The sequence below is a fragment of the Rhinolophus sinicus genome, chromosome 9, assembly GCF_057876585.1.
Source record: "Rhinolophus sinicus isolate RSI-liver-muscle chromosome 9, RSI-T2T, whole genome shotgun sequence".
Taxonomy (NCBI): domain Eukaryota; kingdom Metazoa; phylum Chordata; class Mammalia; order Chiroptera; family Rhinolophidae; genus Rhinolophus; species Rhinolophus sinicus.
In genome coordinates, this window is record NC_142509.1 from 28528900 (window position 1) to 28543881 (window position 14982).

The 14982-nt window shown below is 45.9% G+C and overlaps 1 protein-coding gene and 1 long non-coding RNA gene across 5 annotated transcripts in view; one reads left to right on the forward strand and one right to left on the reverse strand.

Annotated features, from left to right (window-relative positions):
• The window catches only part of LOC141569253 (uncharacterized), a 296091-nt gene that overhangs the window by 114445 nt on the left and 166664 nt on the right, over nucleotides 1-14982 (forward strand). The window lies entirely within an intron of this gene.
• The window catches only part of CCDC60 (coiled-coil domain containing 60), a 127089-nt gene that overhangs the window by 37715 nt on the left and 74392 nt on the right, over nucleotides 1-14982 (reverse strand). For both annotated transcript variants that reach the window (XM_074321731.2, XM_019753964.3), the window contains exon 3: nucleotides 1862-2032. In XM_074321731.2, coding sequence (XP_074177832.2) covers nucleotides 1862-2032 — 171 coding nt within the window. The remainder of the gene's footprint in view (nucleotides 1-1861; nucleotides 2033-14982) is intronic.

Consider the following 14982-nt stretch of genomic DNA (forward strand, 5'->3'; position numbering starts at 1 on the left):
GTGGGACTGAGCCCTTACCCTGTGGTATCTGACGCTGTCTCCAGTTTGATAGTATCGGATTGAACTGGGTGGTAGGATCCCCAGCTGGTGTTGCAGGGAATTGCTTGGTGTGGCGAAAAAACACACCCTTATACCTGGTGTCAGAAGTGTTGTGAATGTGTTTGTGGTCTGAGAGTAAAGGAGAAAAATATGGCAGGAGTGGTCTTTCTTTACTGTTTGAAAGGGTTTTAAAGGGTACAATTCAATGGTATTTGAATAGATGGTTGTACAACCATTACCTCAACCTGGTTTCAAAGTATTTTCATCACCCCCAAAGGACACTCCATACCCATTAGGCAGTCACTCCCCCCGCCCCCACCCTTCTCCCGTAGCCCCTGGTAACCACCAATCTGCTTTCTGTAGGGGATGAATTTCAAAAATATTATGGTAAGTGAAAGAAGCCAGACACAGAAAGGTCCCATATTCTGTAATTCTACTGATAGGATCAGTAGAATTTTGTTTTTACAAACACGTACTCCTATTCCTATTTCTTGAAGGTGACGTTGTGAAGAACAGAGTTTGGGAAATGGTGCAGTCGACGGGGTATCTGCTGTGGGTTCCATTTCCTCCTCAGCCAGCAACTTGGCAATTTGGGTCCCTGAAGACAGCCCTAGTACAATGGCTGCCAACACTGCCTTCACCATGGAATCACCTAGGGGGGCTTTAGTAAGTACTGCGGCCCGGTATCACCCCCATAGAGTCTGGTGTAATTGGTCTGCAGTGCATTCTGAGTGCTGGGAGTTTAAAAACTACCCAGGGGATTCTAACGTGTAGCCAGGGCTGAGACCGCTGCTCTAATTGGACAGTGGCTGCAGTGGCCGCCATTTCTACCGTGTATTTCCCCTCTACCTCCCTCCGCACCTCGTTTCTATCCCTGATTTGTGCCTCATCTAGTCTGCATGAGCTAAGGATCTCAGGATTTTGTCCAGGTTGCAGGGCGCAGTCCATGGAATTCGGTGTCATGCCGTGTGGGACTCAGGGATGATGCTTTCTAACTTATGACCGGAGTCATCTCTAAGCCTCATTCCTAATCTCTAAAATGGGGTTAGTAATATAACCTATCTCATAGGAGTGTTTTGAAATTTGGACAAAAAGATGTGCGTAAAGCACATAGTAGATGCTCATAATTATTGAGTTATTATTATTATAATTGCTACTGTTATATGCATGGATGTTTCGTAATGGATCGACTTGATGATGACCCTTTCCCAATGAGAGGAAAGACTTTCATAAAAAAAAAAAAAAAAAGGGGCGGGGCCACTTTAGTCAATAAACCAACAAACACTTTTTGTCTCCCTGCTTTGGGTGAAGGTCTGGAATATTGATGTGGATTAAAGCAAATGAGCATAAAACATGTTATGGGAACCCAGAGTCCAAATGGGTTCTTGAGGTGGTTGGGCTGAAATCCAGGAAAGGGCGGCATTTAAGCTGGGCTTTTAATGATAAGTAGAACTTTAGTTGGAAGAGGATGTAGGGAAGAGCATTGAAGGTCCAAGGAACAGCAGGGGGAAAGGCCGAGAGATAGGCATGAGCCTGGGAGGGAGAGGGAAAGGGAAAGAGGCATATTTGGGGACCAGCGGGATGTCCTGTGTAGTTCTTGGCATCAGATATGAGGACAGACATATGTGGTAGAAGATATTCCACTGTCTCCCAGAAGGTGAGGCTGGCAAGGTAGGCAAGGTAGGCTGGACCAGACGGCAAGTCGTTGTTTGACCCCTGAGACGAGGCTCCCTCCCTGAGAGAACTGCCATCCCTCAGCCCGACCAGGCAGCGTTCCTTCTCCGTGGTTCTTCCTAAGACCACTACAGCCACAGCTACTCACGCCAAAAGAATATCCCCGTAATGGATTTCTGAGATCTTTCTGGCAGGTTGGAATTTATGTCTTTCTTCCTCCTTCAGTTTCTGAACTTGCTGTTGTCTCTTTTTCAATACACTCTCCTCCCTCAGTATGGTGAAATATCCGCGGCCTATCTTCACGGACTTTATCAAAAAACTAGAGAGAGATGGAGGGAGGGAAGGAGGAAGGGAGGGACGAGAGAGAGAGAGAGAGAGAGAGAGAGAGAGAGAGAGAGAGAGAGAGAGAGAGAACCATTAAGACACTGTCTTATTATCTTGGGACTGCTAATTGCTTAATTGCTGAAGGGCAACTCTCATGCCTGCAGAGCAGAAGCCTTCCCACCTTTAGAATTCCAGAATCAGGTAGACCTGAGCTTGAATTCTGGATCCAGCTTTTACCAAAGACCTTGAACAAATTATTTCACCTCTCCAGGTTTCTATTCCTACATCACTCCATCACTGAACAAGTACTTACTGAGTGCTTAGTATGTGCCAGGCACTCTGCTAGGTGCTGGGAAATGAGCGTAGCACTTTGCACCCCACAGTATCAGATTCCTTCATGCAGGGGAAGGGGTCAGTGAGGTGCCGGGCCCCGAAAAGGGGCTCATCCATGGTAATCGACAGAGCGGGTGCTATGTGGCCTGGGCTCCCGGCCAAGGCTGCTTTCTCTTAGATTCACCCGAATGCTCTGTCTTTCTTTCAGGCTTCCAAATCCACTCATCATTAGAGAGTGTCCTGATGTTGCGAGATAACCTCATACTGTGTTTCCCCGAAAATAAGACCTAGCCGGACAATCAGCTTTAATGCGTCTTTTGGAGCAAAAATTAATATAAGACCCGATATTATATTATATTATTTTATATTATAAAAGCCCAGTCTTATAGTAAAACAAGACCGGATCTTATTATTAATTTTTGCTCCAAAAGGCGCTGATTGTCCGGCTAGGTCTTATTTTCTGGGAAACACAGTAGAAAGAAAACCGTTACTACTCCCCCCCTCCCTAATTTCACAAATGAGGATTTTCTTGATGTAGCATAAACAAAGGAAATGCAGAGCTCACCTGGGAGCTGGGGCTGATGGGACAGCTGCGGGTTTTCATTGCTGTGTTACTGCACAGAGACCTTTGACTCCAAATTTGGTCCAGAGGTCGAGACTGACACCACACGGGTCCCGAAAGGGTATGAAGTGACTTATCACTCATATCCTGAGGTTTTCTGGGCAGAACGGGCTGAAATCAGCTTGAGGGGTGAGTAGCTTAGGGTTTGACGGTGCATGGGGAGCAGAGCGGGGCGAGGGTTCCCTAGTTGCAGCGCGGTTCGAGCTCCCCGCCAGCACGCAGAGGAGCACCTGGGCTTTCTTATCAGCTTGTCCGGATGTTGGGGAGGACTGGAGGGGGGTGGGGGGCTGGAAAGCTGTCAACAGTCACATGTCAAAAAAGGAGCCAGACTCTTTTTTATTGCATTAATTCCCACCCAATTTCCGATGTGTGTGTTTGCCTTGAATCGTGGTATTGTTATCAAATATTCACCAGCAATTAATTGACTACTTGTTATGTGCCAGGCACTGTTCTAGGTGTTGAGATCCAGCAACCAACCAAACAGCCACAAAAGTGCTGCCCTTGCAAAACTTGTGTTCCACAGGGGTGGAGACAGACACAAAACAAAGAAGTAAACTGGAGACGACGGGCTATATGCTGTGGAGGAACATAAAACCGGGCCGTGGGGAGGGCGGCTGCCAGCAGTGGGGAGTGTTAGTTCCTTTAAATCGATGGCCAGCCCTGAAGGTGGCATCTGGGGGGAGGTGCGAGGAAGGGAGGGAGTGAGTCACGCAGGGGTCTGGGGGAAGAGTGTTCCACGTCCAGGGGAACAGCAGGAGCAAGGGCCCTGGGCAAGTACAATGTTAAATGAAGGAAAGTTTAGTTTTCATTGAATAAAATGTTATGTGATATCACATAGTACATTTTGTGCTACTAAAATGTTGTAGTTACTTGCTTTAGATATTGGGGTTCTATTTAAGGCTTTTGTTTGACAGAAAGATTCTACTCTAAAACACAAGGGAAGGGAAAAAGGGAGAAGGAAGGAAGGAAGGAAGGAAGGAAGGAAGGAAGGAAGGAAGGAAGGAAGGAAGGACACTGCCATGTCCCAGACTGGAAAACCTAGGAAGTACCAGGTGGTGTGGCTGCCCTGGGCACCTGCCTCCCACAGCGTTACTCCAGGGTGCTACTCTAGGAGGCAGAAGTTTTTACCATTTCCATTACGAAGCTCATCTCTACTGACTGACTCAGTCTAGTATCCTCGTGCGCAGGACGCTGGGAACAGAGCTATAGGGGTCCCTCTCTGCCATCGGACTTCAATGACACTTGTCAAGTGCCTCCAGTGTGCTCTTGAGATGCAGCAAATCATCCACTTAAGAGGCTTTTTTACTAAACTAGGCAATGACGCAATTTCACATCTGTGGCAGAATTTGACCCTGCCTGCCAGTATTTCTGTGCCCCGCTCTCCCAATCCCCTCACTTGTGGGAGCATGAATTAACTTATTGATTCTCGTAGTAACTCTACGTTGTAGGTGCCGTGATTATCATTTACATTTACAGATGAGGAAACTGAGGTCCAGAAAGGGCAGGTCACAAAGCTGGAAAGGAGAAGAGCTGCGGTCTAAACCCAGGTAGTGGATTCCCTGAGTCCAGCTGTACACTGGCCTGGTTTGTAGAGCGTCAGGATGTTTCTCGGTGGGGCTGGTCGGCCTTCCACAGGAAAATCTCACCGGCTTGTCCTGGAAATCGCTTTCATTGACTGTGGAGGTCCTTGGGTAAATTGGGTGGCTTGTTATTGATTGGCAGGTGTCAGGGGGCTCCCCTTTAGCTGTGAGGGCTTCTTTGCTGTTATTTAGATTCTCTCATGGAGTGAAAGGCTGGGCTGTCAGTGAGACCTGCCAGGTCGTGGGACAGACAACGATCTTCAGAAGTGTGGGGGAGGCGCCGAGAATACTTGTCATGTGTGGTGATGGTACATGACAGTGGGGGCAGCTGCAAGGCCATTGGGCTGACCCAGTTGGCTCAGTGAGCGTTGGGCTCTGATTTCAGTCTATAACTGGACAAAAGTCTCCGTCTTTCCCTGCAAAACCTGTAACCAACTAGATCCTGAAATATATGTGCTATGGATTGAATTGTGCCCCCCCAAAATTTGTAGGTTGAAGTCTTAATCCCCAGTACTTCAGACTGTGACCTTATTGGGAAACAGGGTCACTCAGACATAATTAGTTAGGATGAGGTCATATGGAATAGGGGTGACTTCTAATTCAATGTAACAGGTGTCCTTATAAAAAGGGAGAAATTGGGACACAGACACGCACACACACACAAAAATGCCATGTGAAGCTGAAGGTAGTAATGGGGTGATGCTCTCCCAGGTTGAGGAACACAAAGAGTGTCAGCAAACCACGTGCTAGGAGAGAGGCATGGAATGGATTCTCTCTCACAGCCCTGAGAAGGAGCCCATCTTCCCGACGCCTTGATCTTGGACTTGTAGCATCCAGAAGTGCAAGGCAATAAGTAAATTTCTGTTGTTGAAGCCAGCTGGATTGTCGTGCTTTGCTGTGGCAGCCCTAGCAAACTAATCCAGTGTGATACATAGCTAAGGCCTACCTGCACTCGTGGAACAGTCTAACTCTGTTTTCTTTGACCGTGGCAGTTAACAGCATTCTTATTAATTAATTTTATAATAAGCGACAGACTGATGCCACAGTAAATCAAAGGGGCTTGAATATTATGATCCAGGCCCTGGGCTGGACACCTGTCATGTGTCAGATTCTGTGTTAGGCACTTATTAGGTGTCAAGGTCTGTTCAAGGCACTGGCATTACAAAGGTGAATGCATCCTCCAAGAATTCAGTCTTTACCTCTGCATCTTAGTTATCTATTTTTTGGTAGTAATTAAGAGGTTGGTAATAGATTTATTTGACTGCTTTATGACCTTATTCCAAAAAGTATTAGAGACAGAAAAAAGAAAGTGAGAAAGGCAGGAAAAACCAGAAAACAAAATCAGGTAAGACAAGTATGAAAACCTAGGCCACTTGATCTAGTGAGCCTCCTAATGGCCAATGCAAAGAGGGAAACTCAATCCCTCACGTGATTCCTAATGACCATATGATTTTTTAAAAGCTGTTCAGATGATGCCTAGCTATTCCTGGTGCTGCACTAGGAAGAACTTTCTTTCAAGGAGCTGTACACGAGGATACTGCACAAAGCCAAGTCCGTAACAAACCCCTAGATGCAAATAGAGTGACAAATGCCTGTCTTAGCAATTAACTCTCAGAACGGGATAGGGGAGTCGGGGTTGACCAGTCTGAGGGCTCTAGCAAGCAAGTCTTCCATGGAATGGCAGCCCCTCTTCAACCAAGGCAGCCAGACTCCCTGTTGTTGGAGCTTCTGGAAAGACCTGGTGAGAGATGCACAGAGTCGGGGGAGGGTCTGGGCGCTCATATCAGATGCACCAGTCTATTCCAGGAACTTCAGTCTGCGGGATGTTCGTTCAGCGAGCTGTGAAGTGCTCCCCTGGTATCACGGAGGCCCATTTAAAAATGCTGAATATTTTAGCAAATTCCCACTTAATTCCCTGTATGTTCCCTCCATTTTCTTCATCATTATTGCTGATCACCAGGCTATTTGTGTGAAGGAGCTATTTGCAGGGAAGAGCGGTTTTTGCCTTTACATCCACTCACTGGGGGCCCCCTGCTCACTGCTTTCCATGATGTAAAACTCCCCTGGCTAACATCGCAAGAGGAACGATGGGGAGGAAAATAATTAACTGCGGCAGGCAAGCGGAGGAAGAGGGAGATTATAAAATGGAAAGTTTCCTCTACCCAGCACAACTTCCTCTTAACCAATGCATGGGGGTGGGGTTTTATTTTTAAGGGACATATGTTCTCTGTACATGAGTCTGTGTGAGCTGATGAATGCAGAACACTCACTCTGGTGAAAGGAATGCTCACAGCAGGGCTTGGCTGAGAAAGACCTAAGGGACAGGGATGGAAGGAAACAGAGCAGCCAGGTTTCCCTTCCAAGCACTTTCAGACCCCAGGGCTAGTATGTGCAGCACTTGAAGGGGACAGCCTTTGGTGGGTTCTCTACTCTGCACTCCCTTAGGCAGGCCTGAAACCTCTCTGAACCACAGTCTCTTCATCTGCAGATGTTAGTTCTTGCCTCAAAGTGCTGTTGGGAGCATTAAATGAAATGGATTAAAGGACGTAAAGAGCTCCGTGTGGTGCCTCGAACGTAGGCCTCTGTGATTGGGAGCTACTAGTCTTATCGTCAATTCACTTAACAGTCCTGAGAGGTTGGTCTGATTTACAGATGAGAAGACAGAGGGATAAGGTTAAGTAAATGATGAAGGTCATAGAGCTGGAAAGTGGTAAAGCAGGGATTGGAAGCTGGTAGGGCTGATTGCAGAATTTCTGCCTCTCCGCCCACAAGCACAAGCACATTCAGTAGGAAGCTTTAAAGCTTAGAGTTTATGGATCTCTGGGCTGTTGTGCAGAGTCGATGTCTAGGTCTGCACAAGAGAAACGGGTGGCTTACTTTGTCCTCTGTAGACCATGTTTTACCCAGTCCATATACCACCTGGAGTAGATTAGGTCCCAATTCGGCAAATACTCACTTCCTCCCCTGTCCCCTACATTCAGAGGTAATATGTAATCCCCTTGGGCTTCACCAGTGTGACTTCTTTGGTCAATGGGTTGTTAGCAGGTATGACTTGAATAGAAGCTTGAAATAAGCCTGCTCATTTAGGTTTATTTAAAAGAAAACCACTGTTTCACTGAACCAGAATGAGAAAAGTATGGAACAGACTTGACTGCAGCTAATCTCAATCTAGGTCAGCCAAACCCCAGTTTACCTACAGACTCACAAACAAGGAAGAAATACTAAAAGTCACTGAGTTATGGGGCAGCTTGTTACACAGCACTATGGTGAAAATAGCTGATCAATACATCATCCATTGTAAGATACACTATTATTTTACGAACCACAAAGAGGGAAGAACCCATGCCAATTAAATTAGGCCTGATTGTTCATTGCATCTCCAATTCAGAGATGTTAAAATGTGAAAAAAAAAAAAAAAAAAAAAGTGCCTCTTAGGTGTGATAAAATGTGGTATTGAGAAAGACATTGCCTCAGACCTGAGAAAAGACTGTCTGGAACAGAACTTGGATCGTAAGGTAATTAACAGCCCCTCTGAGAAGTATCTAGCATGTCTGATAAAATATTTGAGCGATTTTCTGATATCCTCTAATGAGATTAAGAGTCCTTTCTGGGGCGTTAGACTTTCCCACACAGCTGGCACATCAGACTCATAATAAAGCTCGAGTCATGCTACCTAGCTCCTTACTCCTCAAAGTGTAGCCCCTGGGCCAGCGACATCTGTGTCACCTGAGAGCTTGTTAGAGAGGCAGAATCTGGGGCCCACTCCGACCTCTTGAATGAGAATCTACATTTTAACTGGACTCCCAGGTGATTCACATAGTCATTGAAATTTGAGTTCCTCCGGTCTAGCCACCTCCTCCCCTTTTTAAAAACCAAAACCGAAGCTCTCTCCAGAAAGAAATCTTTGAACTGGTTTTGTTATAAACCCGATTCTCTTGCTATAAGTCTGAAATAAAACTGAACACACACCAGCCGTCAGTTTATCTCCGAAAGTTCTTTAAACTCATCTGTAGTAAGTAGATAGTCTCAGCCTTGAGGGCGCTCTGCGTACAATAAGTCTCCCATTACCTGAATCAACGTCTGTCCTTGGGGCCCTCCAGGAAACTAGGACTGCCTGTCACCTAAAACAGACACTGGCTAGCTCTCTTCACAGGTGCAGGTAAGCTGCGGAGTTAGGAAGAATTGGGAGGTGGCGAAGGCAACTCAAGTTCAACCTTTCTTTTATGAGGGGTATGGGGTTAACCACCACAAATCACTTTGTTAAAAACCAACAGCCCAGATGAACTAAAAAAAAAAACCAAAACAAAAAACAAAAAACACCCAAACAACTTTTAATCATATTATGGCTCTGTATCCAGGTGGTTTTCACTCACATTTTCTGTCTCTGCCTGCAAGAAATATGGGGCTATAAAGCTAGGAGTGCTTCAACAGGAAAGGCAAAAATGACATTTAGATGAACAAACACTCCTAGCAATCTTATTTCAGGGATGTCCTGCGCTTACAGGAGGGAATTACCTATGTGGGAAATTTTCACTTAACAAATTTTACTGTTTTTCAAATAATAGCAAATAATTCAGTTTCTCCCCAGTTTGTGGAGTCTGGAGGCTTGGAGAGCTTATTTCATCTGGCTGGCTCACACCTTGCTGTGTCAGCCCTCCCAGACATATTGATTTCAGAGGAGGAGAAGGCAACCAGGATGGAACAAAGGGGTCTGAACTACTAGCTTTAAATTCTTGAATTTTCAGACAACTCATACAACAGGCAAATTAATAACGCAGCCCCAATTCAAACGCACACCGAGCAAATAGTTTGTATTTAAATTCCCACATTAGAATGCCCTGTTTATACAATAACTTAATAAATCTAGCCTGGCTGCCAAATTGACAAGAAGGTGAGAATCATTCATTAAAATGCAAATGCAATTGAGATGAAATTTGGAATACATTTATTACAGTAATTGAACTTCAGTCAACTGTAGTCACAACACCGATTTTGAACTGCCTTTCAGACAAAAGGATGTGTTGTATCGTCCCCCCACCACACACAAGTTAATATCTTTGTCAGCATGCAAATTAAAATAATTTCCTGAGTGCTAATGATTTGCAATGGAGGATTTCACTCTTCTTTATAGGACAAGATTGCCAGAGATAAAGGTCAACTGCATACACAAAAGATTGCTCTGGTAGCATATTGTGTGTACAGCAAATTGATTGCAAACATATTCTCCGTGCTTATTGCAGCCACATTCTTACTAACTCATGGGTGAATTCTGTTACCATCCCTAGGTCATTTGCTAATTGTAATCCCCACCAGTGGGATCTTTGCCAAGTCAGGATTTCACGTCTCAGACCAAAAGTTCCAGGTGGATTTCTCTCCTTTCTGAATGACTCAGCCCAAAGAAACAAGGATTCGTGCGTGGATTCCTTTTGATCATAAATCAGATGGAAGAAAGATGCTACAGGGACCGTGATAAAGGCTCAGAAAACTTGACTCTCGATGGAGAAGTCACTTGAGCTGCTCCGGTTGTATTCTTGGTGGCTCCTTTGCAAAATTCAGGTGGCATTTCTGAGGTCTGGGTGAACACACACCTAGCAGATGCTGTTTGAGTTGGAAGAAGGCATAACCTGGAGAGTTTTTTTCGGCCAAGGATGTGTGCTGTTCAGGAGTCACTCTAGGGCGGCAAAACAATTTGTTTCACCTGTACACTGGAGCGATTACTTTAGTCCCCTTTACACCTTTCATATCCATTAATCCATCATGAGTGATGTCAACTCTACTTCCTAAATATCACCTGACTGTCTTCCCGCTGCCACCACCCTAGCCAGAAACCATCACTGTTACTTCTGTTATGCGAAGTAGCTTCCTACCTGGTCTTTCTCCTTCCCAGTCCATTGTCCACCTGGCTGCCACAGGACTCTTTCTAAAATTCAAAACTCATCGTTCCTATCAGAGTGCTCCAAACCCTTCAATGGTTCCCCACTGTTCTCAGGGTGAAGTCCAGACTGCCTCCCATCGCATAAGGTCCTCTAAGATCTGGGTTTATCCCTAACCGCTTACCCAGCCGTCTGTTTGCGTCTCTCTACCCCTCAAGATTGCACATGATTTTGCTTCTTCCTGTAGTACCCTCTTCTGCTTCTTCACTTGACTGATTTCTATTTCTCCTTCAAAGCTTGGGGAAAACTGTCAACTGTTGAACATTCAATCCCATTCTTTCCCCCAGCCCCCGAATTCCAGGCTAGGTTAAGTGCCTCGTCTGTGTCCCTAGAGTTCCCTCTGCCCATGTGTTTCCCGTTATGCTCATCACACACATGGCGATCGCCTGTTTGCTTGTCTGCTTTTCTACTGGACGGTGGACTCCTTGGAGACAGTGCCTGGCAGAGAGCAGGCGATCCGCATTTGCTGGTCTTCCTTTCCTACCTCTCTCCCTTCCTCTGAATGGTGGAAAGTACCAGTTGCCTACCACATATCCATGTCCCTAGCTTTCTTAGTAACAGACCACATTATCTGGGGCATCATCAGACAAACAAACAAACAAACAAACAAAAATCAACAGAAAACGTCCAACAACAAACAAAACTACATTTTCCAGCTTCTCTGGCAGGTAGGACAGGCCAATGAAGTACAAGTAGAAGTCAGTGGGAGGGGCTTCTGGGAAGACTTTAAGGGGAGTTAATACAGCTGGATGGCATGTTCCCTTTGGCCTTTTTTTCTCCTTCCTCCCTGCTGCCTGGAACTTAGCTATAATGGTTGGAGTGTCAGCAGCTGTTGTGTGAGTATGAGGAAACCTTGCAGATGGAAGCAAATACTAAGGTAGTGAATTATAAGATAGAAGGTACCTGGACCCTGGATGAAGCCACCATACCAGTACTTCCTCCAGAAGGTAAACTTTTATGTGAGGGAGTGTGGGGACAGAGCCCCAGAGTAGTTTACAGGCCCTCGGCCTCACGTGGAAAGGTGCTGGCTCGGCTGTGGCTGATTGGCTGCTGGCTGTGGCCGGTTAGCCGATTGGCCGCTGGTATAACTGCTGCGGCTACGGAGGAGAGCCGAGGACTTCCGAGGATTGCCGAGGATTGCCGAAGAGCCGAGCAGAGCCAAGGAGACCGGAAGAGGAGAGCCAAAGAGAGCGGAAGAGAGGAGAGGAACAGAGTGGAGGAGAGTCGTCGGTCGGTTGGCGGAAAGGCTGACGGCAGGTCGCGCGTCCGGTGGGCCCAGCCTCCAGTGAGACCAAAGAAGTATGACTCCCCTACCTATGGCTCCGTGGGTGTTCCTTTTTGGCCTCACCGTATCCTGCGTTCTTGTGTGGGGAGCAGGAGCAGAGACCCCGCAGGCCGCCCCGCCTGAAAAATGGCACGGCGAGCAGGCCTCCACGCACGACAGGGAGGTAAGCCTTTATTTATTTAAGTCATAATTTTAGGGCTCTGTTTACTCTACAGCAGAAGGCAGTCCCAGCTGGCAATCTCTCTGTCACTCTATCTGTCTCTGACTCTCAGCCTCTTTTTTCCTTGACTCCTCTCTCATGATTATCACATTTAAAAATGCCGTCATCTTTGGCTAAATCATTGGCCATCAACTAGGGAAAGATAATGGGAGAGGTTGGTTTGGATAATGAGAAAGAGGCAAGGAAACTTCGAAGCATGAAACTCTGCCCAGAGAAGTAGGTCTGGGAGAGTCTCCACTGAGGGTGCCCCGGGGCAGCTGGGAAATAGGTAGCAGGAGGATCTGAGCCGGAAAGGAGTGAGAGCTGGGAGAGCAGAGGTGTTGGAGAGAAGCCATGCTGCCTGGGGCAGTGGGTGGCGGTGTGTGCAAGGTGATGTCTCCACCAAGACACTGAGCGAGGCATTCTCTATGCATGATTTCCTTGAGTCCGCCCCTCATTCCTGTGAAGTAGATATTGTTATCATCATTTTGCGGATGAGGAAACTAAGGCTCAGAGAAGTTAGTCTGTGACCGTAGGGTTAATAACTGGTGGAGCTGGAATTTAAACCCAGGTAGCCCTGTGGGGGGTAGAGGGGGTTAGCTCAGTGGGTTAGAGCGCGGTGCTGTTAACACCAAAGTTGCCGGTTCGATCCCCACATGGGCCACTGTGAGCTGCGCCCTCCTTAAAAAATAATAATAATAAAATAAAATCAAAAACTAAACCTAGGTAGCCCTGATTCCAAAGGGTTGCATGAAGAAAATACACTGGTTTTGGAAAAGGTCTGTTCTCGTTTTAACTGGTCATAGTTTCCTTGTCATTCCATGTCTGTGACTTTGAGTGAGTCCTTTTCACCTCTTTGAGATGCATTGTTCTCATCTGTAAAATTGGGATCAATGAATGCCCATCCTAGGATATTGTGGAATTCATATATGAGAAGCGCTTAGCGTGGTACCCGGCACATTGGAGGTAGGTGTGCAATAAATGGTCACAGCCATCATTGTTGTCACCATTGCCGCCACCACCACCATCAGAGCCGTGACTGCTGTTACATCTCTCTTGCTTTGCACACAGTCAGGATGGTGGTTTGGCTCTAAGCCCCACAGGCTTCTGGGAAGTGGTGCTTGATTCACGTGATGAGCTTGGGAGGGTCTCTTCCCTGTGGGTGGCGGCAAAAAGAGTCTAATTGGACCGCGGTTATTTGGGGATTTGGTAAATTGCATTGCTCAGTAATTCAGAAAGGCCTATGAATCTACCGCACATGGCGGTGGTAGGATAAATGCTTGGTTACCACGGAAGTAATGCAATTTATTAGGCTGAAGGGCCAGGGAATTAACCTCTGCTCTGCTGAAAAAGAAATGACGTGCAGAAACCTTCTAATTATTTTAAGTGGTTTTCTTTTCTGGGTTCTTCCTTTATTAATCTCTAGCTCAGATTTTCACTCAAGAAAATGGAGAACGAGGAAAAAGAGGAGGAGGAAAGTATAGAAAGAAGAATCGAAAGAACCCACATCACAGGCTGGTGGATAGGGCAACACTGCTGACAACAGTATATGGGTTTAGGCGAAAGTGGACGGACATTACTGTCAGTTAGAAAGCCAGGTTATAATTCTAACTCGACCAACAACTGACTGTGTGACTTAGGTAGAATTATTAACCACTCTGTTCCATTAACTCGGAATAACCATCCCACCACCACCTCTGCCATCACAACTAGAATGTGAATAATTACTATGTGGCAGTAACTGTGAGACAAGCTTTTTGGCTACTGATCTCTTTGGCTTCTGAAAATAATCCTCCCCGGCAACTATTAGTGGTGGTGTTACGAGCCCCATTTCTCAGTGAGGGAACTGAAGCACAGAGAAGCTCCGTGACTTGTGCAGGGTTACCCAGGTGGGGTGGAGCGTGGACTGGACTGGAACCCAGGCCTGAGCACGTCTTCCTCATTGTCGGTTCTTTGAAATAATATTGTCTTATCAGACTTGTTGTGAAAGGTGAACAATGAGGAAATAGACATGAAAGCATTTAAAAAAAAAAATGTCATGCCAACACAGAATGCAGTTCTAAATTGGATATTCAAAACTGCTTCATAAAGAGGAAGGATTGGTCCTTACACCTAATCAAGTCTTACAAATTGAAAAGGCCGCAATCGGAAAAGGAAAGCCTCTCATCAATGCTGGGTACACACGCAGATGAGTAGGTAGTGAGTGAGATTAACATGCAAACACATTATCTCTCTGCGAAGCAGCTTTACAGTTTTAAACTAATCTGTAGAAATTAAATTCCTTGAAGGCAGACACCATATTATACTCATGACTTCTGTCCCCTTCCTGTTTGGGGGCATATAGCGGGGACCTAATATTATTTTGGATTACCAATTTAAGAAAATGTGGAGTTGATTTAGTGAAGAAAAAGAAAAACCAAGAAGAAGGATTATGTTGATTATTTGATCTCCTGTTGAAGGTCAGTTCTATTCTTCGCTATCTCTAAAATTAGAGGCCACATCTTCAGGCAATATTTCTCATGATTCACAAATTTACTGTCAGTAAGGGTTTCATGTAAATCTCTTCACTGCTTGCAAATCCTACTTCCATGTATCCTGCCTCATTTTGAATGCAACTCCTTTAATTTCTTCTTTCCTGACATCTCTACTGGACATTGACGTGGTAACAAGGTGCTATGCGAGGCTGAGGCGAGAGATAAAAATTGAAAAGATTTGGCTTTTGCCTTCAAAGAATTTGCACTCTAATTGGCATTTTGGGCCCAGAGCCCTCCATTCCTGGTGCCCGTAGTGTGGCATTGGGAATCATTCTTCTGACCTGAGTCAGAAGCTAGACTGAACATTTTGGAGGTGAGAAGACCTTGGGGAAAGCCCTGAGCCCTCGTTTTGCAAATGAGGAAACAGGCCCAGAGGGGAGAGGTGTCACATGGCAAGTCAGAGGCAGACCCAAGACAATAATGGCTTCTCTGGATTTCCAGTCCAGTGGTCTCGCTTAT